Source organism: Trypanosoma brucei, chromosome 10 (assembly GCF_000002445.2).
Source record: "Trypanosoma brucei brucei TREU927 chromosome 10, whole genome shotgun sequence".
Taxonomy (NCBI): domain Eukaryota; phylum Euglenozoa; class Kinetoplastea; order Trypanosomatida; family Trypanosomatidae; genus Trypanosoma; species Trypanosoma brucei.
The window spans coordinates 2,937,517-2,950,212 of NC_007283.1; the positions used below are offsets into that span (position 1 = coordinate 2,937,517).

At 48.6% G+C, this 12,696-nt stretch overlaps 7 protein-coding genes across 7 annotated transcripts; all 7 read right to left on the minus strand.

The window, feature by feature from the left end:
* Positions 1–80: 80 nt before the first annotated feature.
* On the minus strand, positions 81–767 carry Tb10.389.1320 (hypothetical protein, conserved; the record flags this gene model as incomplete). The annotated part of the gene is made up of 1 exon (XM_818353.1): positions 81–767. The coding sequence occupies one exon, from the start codon at positions 765–767 to the stop codon at positions 81–83; it is 687 nt and encodes a 228-aa protein (XP_823446.1).
* Positions 768–1,061: 294 nt separating this feature from the next.
* Tb10.389.1310 (uncharacterized protein) lies at positions 1,062–1,490 on the minus strand (the record flags this gene model as incomplete). The annotated part of the gene is made up of 1 exon (XM_818354.1): positions 1,062–1,490. The coding sequence occupies one exon, from the start codon at positions 1,488–1,490 to the stop codon at positions 1,062–1,064; it is 429 nt and encodes a 142-aa protein (XP_823447.1).
* A 390-nt stretch (positions 1,491–1,880) lies between these two features.
* Positions 1,881–3,830, minus strand: Tb10.389.1290 (hypothetical protein, conserved; the record flags this gene model as incomplete). The annotated part of the gene is made up of 1 exon (XM_818355.1): positions 1,881–3,830. The coding sequence occupies one exon, from the start codon at positions 3,828–3,830 to the stop codon at positions 1,881–1,883; it is 1,950 nt and encodes a 649-aa protein (XP_823448.1).
* Positions 3,831–4,342: 512 nt separating this feature from the next.
* Tb10.389.1270 (kinesin, putative) lies at positions 4,343–6,841 on the minus strand (the record flags this gene model as incomplete). The annotated part of the gene is made up of 1 exon (XM_818356.1): positions 4,343–6,841. The coding sequence occupies one exon, from the start codon at positions 6,839–6,841 to the stop codon at positions 4,343–4,345; it is 2,499 nt and encodes an 832-aa protein (XP_823449.1).
* Positions 6,842–7,469: 628 nt separating this feature from the next.
* On the minus strand, positions 7,470–8,087 carry Tb10.389.1260 (hypothetical protein, conserved; the record flags this gene model as incomplete). The annotated part of the gene is made up of 1 exon (XM_818357.1): positions 7,470–8,087. One exon carries the CDS (start codon positions 8,085–8,087, stop codon positions 7,470–7,472), a length of 618 nt encoding a protein of 205 aa, XP_823450.1.
* Positions 8,088–8,554: 467 nt separating this feature from the next.
* Positions 8,555–8,998, minus strand: Tb10.389.1250 (hypothetical protein, conserved; the record flags this gene model as incomplete). Its single annotated transcript, XM_818358.1, has 1 exon — positions 8,555–8,998. One exon carries the CDS (start codon positions 8,996–8,998, stop codon positions 8,555–8,557), a length of 444 nt encoding a protein of 147 aa, XP_823451.1.
* A 986-nt stretch (positions 8,999–9,984) lies between these two features.
* On the minus strand, positions 9,985–11,568 carry Tb10.389.1230 (hypothetical protein, conserved; the record flags this gene model as incomplete). The annotated part of the gene is made up of 1 exon (XM_818359.1): positions 9,985–11,568. The coding sequence occupies one exon, from the start codon at positions 11,566–11,568 to the stop codon at positions 9,985–9,987; it is 1,584 nt and encodes a 527-aa protein (XP_823452.1).
* Positions 11,569–12,696: the final 1,128 nt, after the last annotated feature.

A 12,696-nucleotide genomic window follows, 5' to 3' on the forward strand; every position in this document is an offset into this window, starting at 1 on the left:
GGTGTGGAGCTGACCTTCATATTCTTATGGCGCTCTAAAGTGAAAAGAATGAGAAAAGCCAAGCGGTGAACAGGGGATTATTATGACTCAAGCAGTAATACAGACGCCGCAAGACCCGCCTTAGCGTCGTTTACAGAAGACATGACATCCTCTAAACGCACCGCGAAAAGTGAGGCATCTGCCGTCCCTGCGGAAATCTTCTGAAGCTGCTCAAACTCTTCAGACGACATCCCCTTCTTAATGGTGTGCAACGTGTATGGCGGCAAACCCTCGTTTCCCACAGAGTATTCACCAAACCCCAACTTTCTCACATCCCTTAGGTCAAATCCAGCAGAAGTGAGGAGTTCGTGGTTTTGCCACGTTATGTTGTCACCACTGTCTTTCGCACCGCAGAATGCCTCGGTGGTGAGGCCACATCCGACGGCTACGCAACGGCGTTGAAGAAGTAGGGCGTACCTCACAGTCTCCACAATGACAACAGGCAGAAGTATTGCGGGAGAAAAATCAGACATCTCGACAGGTTGAACAATTTTTCCAGTGGGTGTGTTACACTCCACGTCCATAATAACCCCTACAACACGCCGTGCAATGTGTCGGACGTTGCGTACGAGAAACGCAGAAGGCACCAGCCCACTTGACTCACACGCAGCCACATAGTTCATGAAAGGCACATACGTCGCCACCGCTTTCACCATGTCTTCTCCGTCATCACGATACGTCTTATGTGCCGTAAGCAGCGCAACATCCTTTCCAATCTTAACCTCCATTCCCTTTTCTACCCTCGATTTTCTAGTAGTAAGTCCGTTACCACCTCTTGAGACTCGCACGAAAAAGATCACAAGTTGGGGAAACCGATACAAAAAAGGTAAGATAAAAGTAAAGGTACGCCGCAAATCGACACCCACCAACACGAATGGGTGTACACAAGTAAATGATGGTAGCCGTGCAGATATATGCCGAAGCACACACAGAGAGAACGAGGAGCAGGTCAATGATCGTTTGCACCTCAGTTTCTGCTTAATTCCATCATCCTTTAATTAACTCTCAAAGGCGCCTTGGGGTTACACATTTCGGTTACCCCGGGCCTGCAAACCGAGCAATGACAATAACTTTTGTACGGGCGGCGAAAGCATTACCGGTCCGAGAAGCGGGACAGACTCTAAAACGCGCGCTACCATCGGAAAGAAGTTTCCGAAGAGGTTCAGGGTACCAAACCCCTGTATCATGAGACCTATGAGTGACCGTCCCAACATGATGAGAAGCATCCCAATGAAGAAGCAGCAGGACGCACGGCGGCGAAACAGGAAGAAGGACTTGAATCGACTTGGACCCATAACTAATGCGATGCCAGCAACGAAAAGAACGTTTCCCATAGTCAAAAGAACACTATCCAGAAACATCACGATGCCTATAAAGTTGAAGAACACTCCTAGCGAGGTAAGAGCAATGCCAATCTTCGTTGAATCATTCCAGCTGTATAAAGAGTCCATTTGGCAGTGTCAGGATATCACCTGTTTTTTTTTTCACCCTAGTTGCAATGCCAACCGCGAATGATCCGTGTGGGTCAACGTATGAGTTTGACAATAAAGTATCAAAGGTGTAAATACTCGTTGAAAGGAAAGAAAGAAACAAGGAATGAAAAGATTCGGTGTTGTTATACATAAATGTGAAGCAAACAAAAAGATAATTTACTAGTGATAAGACTTCCCCCCCCCCCCGCATCCTGGAGGAGGAGCCTCACGACGGTTGAAATTAGAACGAGAAGGGGAACTTCCTTTTTTTTTTTACACTTCCTTGCGCATGCGTGTTACACGAACTCATTTTTATGTTACTTACTGTTTATCCGTTGCACACCTTTCGTACAACCCTCAATTTTAACTCTAGGAGTTGTGGTCGCTCCTTTGTCGCTTGCGATTCTTTTTGCTCTTTTCCCTCTCCACGGTGGCCTCCAACGTAACCCTTTCTTCCCCATTTGCATCTTTCTGTTTAGCAGCGAAGGCCTCAATACGCTGCTGCCGCAGCGATTGGTAGTATGTAATCAATGGGTTTCCAGATGCTTTCAGTTCGTCCTCCATTTGTTTTACTGCAGCCAAATCACATGGGCCGGGCCCGGATTGCTCGCGCTTCGATACGATTTTTTGGTTTGTAGTTTGAATGTGGCGCAAGAGGGCGCTTAATTGGGCATGCACCTTTGGTACCTTTACCTCCGTGCGCAGTCGTTTCAAAGTCACTTCAACAGACCAAAAAGCCTCAGGAAAGCCGACCGTGTGGCTGTGCGTCGCCAGGTGTTCCGAAAGAAGATAAAGACATTCAGACCACACACTTCGATGATAGGAGAAGTTGCGTGCCTGAGACTTCTTTACACGAATTGTGAAGCGCAAATCCACCGGGTCGCCTGTTTCCCCCCGTCCACTACCATTACTGTGGTGACCCAAGGCAATGCTTGGTGACGTGAGAATACGCAGGAGGTAAGGCGCCACAGGTATAAAAACACCATCAGCACGAAGTGCAATGTGGTTGAGCACTTCAATAACCTGGAGGTGCATGGGGAACATGCGTGGAGAGGAAAAAAGGTCCATAAGCCCAGTAGCGAGTTGGACGACAGGATGAATAAGGGGCCCGAGTTGCGATGCTTCGGAATAATTTGACACAACAGCGCCCCATGCGCGCAGTGCGTTGAGGTATTGCCAGTTTACCACAGCACGTACATTACTCTGCGATTGTTGCTGCAGGGCCCCGCGAAGATAAATCGCCAGCTGACGCAGGTATACGAATGCGTGCTGATAAGCTGCTTCCATGTCAGTCCCATAGAGGTCAACCACACAGTTGGTGAGAAACGCTAACAGAGGAGCGTTGCGGATGTTATAACTGTGCGCCGTGCGTATGAGTGTGAGAAACACACCCTTAAAGGCCGTTGACTGATACATAGAACGGGTACCCGTCGCACGCGTCGCAATTGAGCGAACAACAACATAAGCAGCGACGCGGACAGACTCCTCTGTTGCACAACAAAGTAAAAGGGATGCCTTCAAAACAGATTTTGTCATACCCTTTAGGAAATGGAGGATGGGTACAAAAGCTACTAAAGCGTGAAGCAGGCCAGCCGCCAGCGCAGCGTCAGTGTTGCTCTCGTCCAAGCTGACCACCAAAGACGACAATATACGCCTCACCAAATGCCGTGTTTTGGGCGTTTTGAACGCTCCTTTACCGGTGATGACGGTGCTAAGGTTCGAGCCAATAAACTGGGCAACACGTAGCATGGACTCTTTCACCAGCGATGGGTCTTCGAATTTGCGCCTGGTGCTTGCCCTGGGGCTCTCTTTTACACGGTACCCGAGTTCACGCAGCGCGCTTACAAAAATGTTAACACACGCTTCCACATTCTTCTCCTTAATCAGGCGGTCGAGCTCCCCACTTGTGACACGTGACTCCTGAATCGACTGCTCTCCATTCCCCTCGTCAGCGATCCCGCTTATGTTATCATCGCCATCGTCTATGTCGTTACCATCCTCTTCTTCATCTGGCTCCGTTTCAGCGTCACTGCCCTCGTTCTCATCCACAATATCCATGTCCTTGTCCCCAAACTGCAGTAAAGTGGGATCCTCTTCCTCGAGGTACGAATAAAACTCCGGGTCCGTATCCTTCAGCCGCTCCAGTTGCTCTTGATGCTCCCGCTCCTCACGCTCTGCCTCCTTTTCTTCCCGCACCTTTTTCCTTTCCACACGCTCCAGCTTCTCCTTCTTCGCCTTGGCGCCCTTACGTCGGTTTTCAATCACAGTCGCCAAATGCTTCTTCGCATACTTCTTGAACGATTTTTTTTCCTTTGCCATGGCGGTCTGAGGCTGTCGCCGTATTATGAGCTAAATTGCAGAAAGGAAAAAAAAAAAAAATGGCGTCTCCCTATCACCGACACCAATATTTAGGTACTCTCGCTTGCTCTGTGCTACCACTTTTGCTATTTTCGTATCCGCTTTTAGCCTATCCGGGGAAGGGCCTTGTTGCGCACAGTTATGGCAAGTCCTAACAGAAAAGGGGGAAAAAAGGCGAACAGAACGGAACGGAAAATTCCTTGGTTCAGTTGGAACAAGGTCAGCGGAGAAGTTACAAATAACCGTCAAACATATTCCAGTGAGGCGGAGAAAAGTCAAAAACATACCGCGCAAACCGAGTTTAAGGTCTAAACAGAAGCACCTTTTTATCCCCCAACCAGATAAGCTTCCCCTTCTCTTTTTTTCCCAAAAAAAAAAAAACTGTATCATTTCGGAGAAGCTCGGCATCTTCAAACAACTGTAGCTTACAACGAGGAACCAGGCTTCCTTTTGTATTGTTTCTATGCGAGTGTCTACATTATTACACAGTAATGGCAACCCTGTTTAACAGGGTCTCTGTCTCTATGGTTATCTCTATTTTCCCGCTTCGTTTTCTTTCCTTTTCCTTTGTGAACCTCGGGGGACTCACTTGCAAGAGTACCACTAAGCTCGAGGATTTCACCACGCGGACAGTCCAGGCGGTTCTCTTCTTCACAAGCGACTAATATGTGTGAACTCTTTGGCTGAGATTCCAATAACCCGGGAGACGAAGACGTATTAGCCGTCGTTCCAACGGTCAGCTCCACTTCCTTGAAGGAAATTTCGCTCTCGTCTCCGCCCGCATGCAGAGAAGGTTGATCATCAAGTGTCTCAACGTCACACTGATCAGCACTGTCAGTAATGATTTGCTCACCAACACTTTGAGGTGATTGTTCTCCCTTTTCGGGGTCTATATCACACGATACCGCACGTACCGCGACCGAATTCGGCAGGGGCACTGGATTGAGCTCCTTTTCCTCACCGCAAAAGGTGGAAGGCGATGATAATGACGATGGTTCTGGATCATCAGCCTCATCAATGTCAGCAGAGCCCACAGCCCGACAACACACCATCTCAGTCAAATCCTCTTGGAACTGTACGCTTTCCCATGATATTTGTGAGCGAAAGCCATCACCATTTTGTCCTTCATTATGGTCTGTAAGAGCCTTTCGTTGGGGCCCAACTGGACTCCCTATCAAACTGTCCTCCCCCACTTCATAATGATAGGAATAATCCGACAGCGCATCGAGTACCTCTGAGTTGAAAAAAGGTACAGAGCCATGCGAATCGTTACTTTTCTTGTGTACTGATTGGGACGCATCGGTGTCATTGGAGGCACCCGCTGGTTGATGCTGTTCTGACTGAAGTGTGACTAAATGTTGGAGAACATTCTCCTTCACCTCGTTTGGTGCATTAAGGGGTGCACCAAACACCAGTGCTAAAGGCATCAGTGGTTCGAGGGTTAAAAGGCCACCGCAGCACGCAAACGGGCTCCCAGAGGCTCCCAATGGTTCCACAAGTTGTTCGTCCACCTTGAAGAAAGCCAATAAAAAGATGTTATTGGTCTCGTTATATTCATGCACTTCCCACGAGTGAACCTCTTTACAACTTAGTTTGTGAAGTCCAACACATGCAGGTATCCCTGCATCAAGCATTGAAAGACCAATTGAAGGGTCACCAACGTCCAGAAAAGCTAAACCGTTTAGTGCCTCAGTCTTGCTGCACGGAGGCAGGCATGCCATTAGTGAAACAAAACCAACTACTTGAATCTCCCCAGGCAAGTAGTCATCAAAGTAGTCATCAAAACCTACAGAAAGCTGTGGAAGCATGCTAAGAGTGCGGCTGACAAGCCAACCCGCAACACGCCTTATGTCTTTCGAACGAAGCAGCCGTTGCTTGTGCCTCATTATTGACCTCTCGCTTCGATCAGGACCTTCCACTCTGGGGGCAGCATCCTGTGGCGGCGCCGGTGGGGCACAGTTGTCCTGGTATAGCTTAGTTTTCAAAGTGTCGTCATTTCCTGCTGCCACACCGGCGCATGGATTTATACCCACAATCTTGCGTAATGCTAACAGCTCTTCCAACAGGTTTTTGTGTTCCTTCGGATGAAACAGGGACGAGTCATCATTGGGCTTTTGGGGCGGTGGCTTTGTCTTGATGTGTTTCAAGCGCTGGGTGTAGCGCATGGTGCTCATAGTCTCCTGTACAAACTGCACATCGGGGTGAATGCAAGCCACAAACACAGTCATGGAGGCGCCACATAGATACCGTTGGAGAAGCACTGTAAGTGTCGTGTCACGAAAGTTAACATAAGAAGAAGAACCATCTGGCCTTCGGCGAATCGTGCTGAGGGCCTCCAAAACAGTGCTAAGACGGGAGAGCGACTTATTTATCGCAATACTCTCACTATTCAGCTGCGGGGAATATGTGGTTTGACGCTCACTTCCCGCTAAGTCAACCATACAGAGCCTAAGACCACGACTCTTGATAGTAAAAAGCGCATGGCTCCGACTGCTTCGAGAGTTACGTTCGGTTGGAGCCGTACGTCTTGTCTCCATGCCGAACGCCGAAACTGCTTCCCATTCCTGCAGAGTTGAAAGCGAACAGGTAGTCAGATCCTCTACTATAATTGCAACTCCATCAGGCCCGGCTCGACGCCGAATTAGGCGCCGCTCCCCTTGCGCAAGTAGATCGTGCACATTCTCTCCGTAAACCTCAATCATTGCAACCTCCAAGTAACCATACATGTCAAGCACAGCCCTCGCCGCGAGAGAAAGGAGACCCGCCTCACGCCGTCCTCCGGCGATCGTATGAGTTTTCCCGCTGTTTGTGTGTCCATACGCCAGGAAGCATGAGGTGTCAGGCTGCTCCGCAGAAGAAAGAATGCGGTCGTACACGAGTTTCTCAAAAAGCTCTTCATTGCTGCACCTTTCATCCAAAACCTGGTCCACGCGAAAAATATGAGGGATAGATATCGCATATATACCCGACATATCCGCAACCACAACCTCCTTTCCCTTGTCATCTTTGACGTCTACACATGTAGGACTGCCTTCACTTGGTCGTAGACGAACAACCACATGTGTCCTTCGTCCCATTCACTGGAGTGATGACCGCAACTGAGTCTTCCCAGGGGGAGAACCAAAGTAAACAAAAGAGAGAGGAATACAAAAAGGGATTCAACAAAGCAGCTAAATTTCATGAGACAACCCTTAAGTCAGGTGGCAACTCTAATGGACAGATGCTGTAAGGGAACAGTATAAGGGAATAAGAGAAACGGAAACGGCACATTACGGTGGCCACCGAAGAAACGCCCCTCCACCCCCCCCCCCAAAAAAAAAAAAAATATTTCTTGCTTTTTCTGGGTATCTGCGCAACACGTCCTTTAAGTCACCATCCCACAGGGTGGTTGTGAAGTAGGCTCGGAAGCAACCGCTGACGCTTCAGTTGTGTTACTCACTATGGAGGTTAATGAAGTTAAGAGCCATCACACCAACAAGTCCACTTCCCCCACCCCCGTCAAGGCCTGTTTCCCATAACACGGCCCCTGAATTTCCCACTGTCCCTAGTTTCTACCAAATCAGCCTTCGAAACGGGAAAGTAGGTGTGGTCACCCTGAGTTCAAGCGGAGAGGTAAAATACGTATACCAAAATGATCAGTATGGCAACCGCTAGAAGACACAAAGTGGCCACCCAAAAAAAATAGTTCCCATCATCTGCCGCACTCGACGGCAGCGACGACGGTGTTGGCTTGTTTTGAATCCCCGACATAATTTCCTGATAACTCCGCTTGACAGGCATCGGCCGCCCGCTACGTGCTATGTTTAGGCGCGAGGAACTAGGAGCCGTGAACACCTTCTTCGTACGTAGCAGGTAAAGATCAAATTTAATAAAGCAATAGGGTCTGGTCGCTGCCTCTACCTGCGAACCATATTGTAGAAGAAACTCTCGTGCCACATCTTCCAAATACGCCTGCGGTATACTTGCCGGTGTAGCCACATCACACATGGTAAGAAACAGCACACCAGACTCGGCAAGGATGTAGAATAGATAATTTTTCCATGAAACAGTGAGTAATGGTGGCATATCTACAGAGAGTTTTTTACCATCCAGCGTCAACTTACGAAGCAGTCCCTTAGCCGTAGCTTTACACTGCTCAATTTCCTCACTGCATGTATCAGTGTCAGCTGCTAAAACAAGTGCATTTTGTTGTCGGACAATCAAGGTAAAATACAGCATCAAAGTGCTGCGACTGAATTCCCGCCTACACCAACGATGTACTGAAAACTGTGTGGAATTTTTGGTGGTGTACCATGTACCAAAAAAAAAAAAAGAGAGGGGGCCGAAAAGGAAGAAGAAGAGATGGTGCTATCAAAGATCAATCAGTCAAGAGCATGACAGGCAGAGCAACCTGAAGAGAAAGAAAAAAAAGAGGACAAGGGAATAAATTACAAGAAAAAACAACAAGAAGAGAACATGGGAGAACGTGTTGAAGAGGCAGCAGAGAATGCGTGCACTTATAAGCGTGCACATTTTTTCACTCCTTGCAGCTTAAGAAACAAACAAAGAAAAGAAGAACTTGTTTTAGAGACAATAAAAGGCAAAATGGGGGTGGAAATATAGAAAATTTTTTCTTTGAGCTCGACAACCCTGCTATATTCGTCAACATGCACACGCAAGATGTGTGGGGGAGGAGGGGGGACTTTTCACGAATTGAATGTATGTATCCGCGTGGTGATGTGGCTTCTACACGTTGGACAACTATTAAGACCGGTGGAGCATGCCCAGCAAACCTGCAGGTGGCGGCACGGTTGCAGTAGTGTATCCCGTCGATTTTGCAAGCACACAACACACTCTTCCTTTTCGTTTCGCGCTGGCGAAGGTTCGTATGAAGTTGGGGGTGCCGTCCAGTCAGAACCCGTGGGTTCCTCTCTGAAAGTTCTCAACTTCGTGTATAGAAAGTACAACCCCGCTCCCACAGCAGCTGATGTTCCTAAGATTGCACACAGGTGTGAGAAACGCGAAAGTCGATACAACTCGACCTCCTGACGCACAATAGTCTCTTGGAGTATGTTTATCCTTTTTCGCTGCATTAAGTCCATACCTAACCAGCCTCCCGCAATAGCCCCAATCATCAATAATGTGTCCATCACCGCTGCCTAATCAAAGTGGTCGACAGTATCGTCACACTAACAAGCAAAGCAGGTGAAAAAAGAAAAGAAAAAGGGGGCATTGTTTGGCCCTACAAGGAAGAATGTGCGGTCTCCACGTTCGAATGGGGGAATCAACTTCACATATCCACGCTGCTGCGATCTACACCTTCCTCAAATTTCATCGAAAACTTCACAAAACCAGCCGCAAGCTAAAAAAGCGGTTGCAACACACACACAAAAAAAAACACGTGTACATAAACATATATAAAGGAAGAACACACATAACATGGCAGACCTTTGAGGGTCTGTGTTGGTCTCCTAACGAGTGGAGAGCGCGTCAACCACACGGAAGCCATGATTTTGCCTTTTGTGGGTTTTCCCCCAGTAAATCAAGGAAATCATCGTTGCGAGCGTTGCAACAATAAATGCACTCGCGCCGGTCTACATGCCCCGGAAAACTCCTTTTTTGATATTTCCGACAATTTACAATATGCTGGAGATATTTCCTTTTCGGTGTCCGCTACCGCCGCTGCCACCGTTCAGCATCCCCAACTTTGTCTGCTGCTTGGTGAAAACCGGATCTAACTCTCTTTAAAATCCTTTGTTCCCTCCGTAGAGTCTCTTGACGTTTCCTATAATTCCCTCCAAGGTGGAATAAAGGGAGTCGCAACTGCACTCGGTGCGTCGCGCACTTAGATGCTCAGGTCGGAGCACATCACCTTCAAGTGTGTGTGGACAATATACAAGCAAACCCCCCTCTCGGATACGGTAAAAGGTACCAGTAAGCGAATGGTGCAAATACACGGTATCTCACACGTATGCATGCGTGTTCCTGGTGGTCACACACGTGCCTCGCCGTCCCCGGTTCAAGCGGTTGTAGCCAATGTCATAAAACAAAATCAGACACAGTTTATTTTTTTAAAAGTTTTACACCGGGAGGAGCACGGTCAGACGCGGTGTGGTCGATAGTAGAGTTACAACTATTACGGTTTCGTGTGCATGTTGAAGCAGCGCCAGAGTATCATCGTGAAAACGGAGTCGTCACTACAAGCAGCGGAAATAGAGTTCCAGAAATAAAAAAAACGATCATACGCGAATTTTTCTCCGAGGCACGATGACATAACATGGCGCCATTCCTCACCGCTCACAAGTCCCCCCTCGGCATTTCCAGGGTGGAAAGAGGCCAGCAGATGTTCAGTTGTAACGTTCACAACTCCTCCTGAAGCGTCGCAACCACCTGCCATCCTCCCGAACAGCTGTTTGATCAGTGCTTCTCGCTTTGCAGAGCACTTGCCGCCCAGCAGCGCTATTAGTTGAGTTTTGTTTCTAGCCTTGAACCGTAACCACTCGACCTCTACATCACTAACAGTATCTGGTACCCCGGCCTTGCGAAAAGAGGCCACAAATGTTTCAATTGGGAGCTCACCATCGGGGAGGTTGAGATAAAGACGCGGTAGAGCCAGCATACCTCCTTCTTTGACCACGTAGCGCCTCACAGCTTCTACGACAATGGCAAAAAGCGACTCACCAACGGGGGCGAAGTGGCACACAAACTCTTGCATGAGGGTTTTTACCGATAATACCTCGTGGAAGCCACCCTCTCTACCCCGGAGGTAGCTAAAAAGTTCACGTATATCATCCTTCGTCAGCCCGACACGAATGCCGCTGCATAGCTTTTCAAAAGAAGAAGCACTCAGGCCACATCTCACCAAATCCTGATCTATGTCAGCGCAGGCTCTCGATAATTCTGTTCCACCCGATGTGTCAAGGGGCTCTAGCGGCACCTGCCGCAACTCTGTGATGAGGGCCAGGGTACCAGAGTGGCCTTCCCTGTTTGGGTCACCGACCGCCTCCGCGAAGACAGATAAAATCAACTGATAATGAAGCTCAGCAGGAAGCGGTCGAAGATATAGCAGCGCATAGAGGTAAGGTGCCTCAATTGCGACCTTCGTCGCCGACGGCGCTGTGTTTGTGGAGCAGTAGTCAATCAAGAAAAATGCTTCCGAAAGGGTAAGACCATGTGTCTGCGTTAAATGATCTACGAGCATAGCGGAGTCAAGGACGCACATGTCCTCTTTCCCCACTTGAGTGTGTGCTGCAAGTTCCCTGCCACAAGGGAACTCCGAAGCATGAGGCCTAGGTGATTTTGCGTCCATCCCACGGAGCGTCTCGTACAACATAGAAGAACGCATAGGACACATCTGCCGTAAGCACCGAAGTAGTGTCACAGGGCTAACACGAATACATCCCTCCTCCGACGCTGCAGCGCCACTGTACTCGCTTAGTGGAAGAGCCGCTAGAAGTATAGCCAACTCTCTATCACTGAAAGATTTGACGGGGAATATTTGGCGTAGAATTCCTTTCAGAAGCCAAAGCTCTGTGCTTTGCTCGCGATCCCGTGCGCGGTATTTCGAGTCGATAGCCGTGAATGCTGTTGACATGGACCTCACGAAAGTTGAGGGGTTACAGTTCCTAAGACACTGTGCCACACGGTGGTGGAGCTTCAGGAGGTACTGGGGGTCACGAAGCAGGGACTCCGCTGCCGAATCAAGCTCCGGTAAACTCATCTCCGCTTTTTGGAGTTTCCTCTTTTGTTTGTTTGCTTGTCCCCCCTTCTGGTGTCCCTGCGCGCCTTCGCGTTGCCCTCAACAACCTCTACACCACAAGCGAAAGTTACTGGTTAGGGAACGAGGGAGGAAGAAAAAAAAAATGAACAAGGATTAGGACGAGCTAGCAGCCATTTAGTCTCAAAAATGTCCCCATTCCCCTCCGGCATCCTTAGCTTTCTCATTTCTTCATCGATCAGATGAAACCCCGTGCTAAACCCTCATCTGGGCTCGAGTAACTGGTAAACCATTGACTATAGTTTGGTAAGATAACAAATAATAATAATAATAATGTTAGTTTTCAGCGTGTGGCACACGTGACGGCACATCATGCGGTAATGAAGGCCCAAAGAGGAGTATTACTCACGCAGCATAACACCACATTTTAGTTTGCCATTGGTCCCCCATGGAAGTCCCGCAACAAATGATGAGAACAGAACCCCTTTGATGGGTGGCTACGCGGTACACACACGCACACACACCCTCCGGGCAAGCCATCAAGTTAAAAAAAAAAAGTAACAGAACTTTCCATCGAGCAAGGTAATCGATCACTGCCTTTTCATGTGCCTGTCATCTTTCTTGGAAGGAGTTTCCGTCCATGTATCCCAAATACACTAACTTTGAGGTGCACGTATTTTGTAATGGAGAACAAAGACACCCACTTACAGCCACCTCCACAATTCAGTTAACAACAAACGAGTTGAACCCCCCCCCTCCCCGAATCTTACAGAACTATCCGCTCTTCCTTGCTTCTTCCACGGGAAATGTTGTGCAGCTGAACCTCGTCATTGTGGATCGACTCTAGAGCGTCGTGTACGGCCCCAAGTCCATATAAGACAAGGGAAAGATCTCGCCTTCACCAGGAAAGCAGCCCACAGCTTGACGTAAACACACCCGACCGATGCCGCTTGCCGTTACCAAACTGCTTTCACCCTTGTCCTCATTAAAAAACAAAAACGGTGGCACCTGGTAGTCCTTTCCCTCCGTCCCCCCCCACACAGATAGCAGATGTGATCCCCTGGAGTTTAGACAGCGTTAATTATCGACATCGGCGGAAGCTATCTTCGGGAAGTTATTTCTACTCAAGCA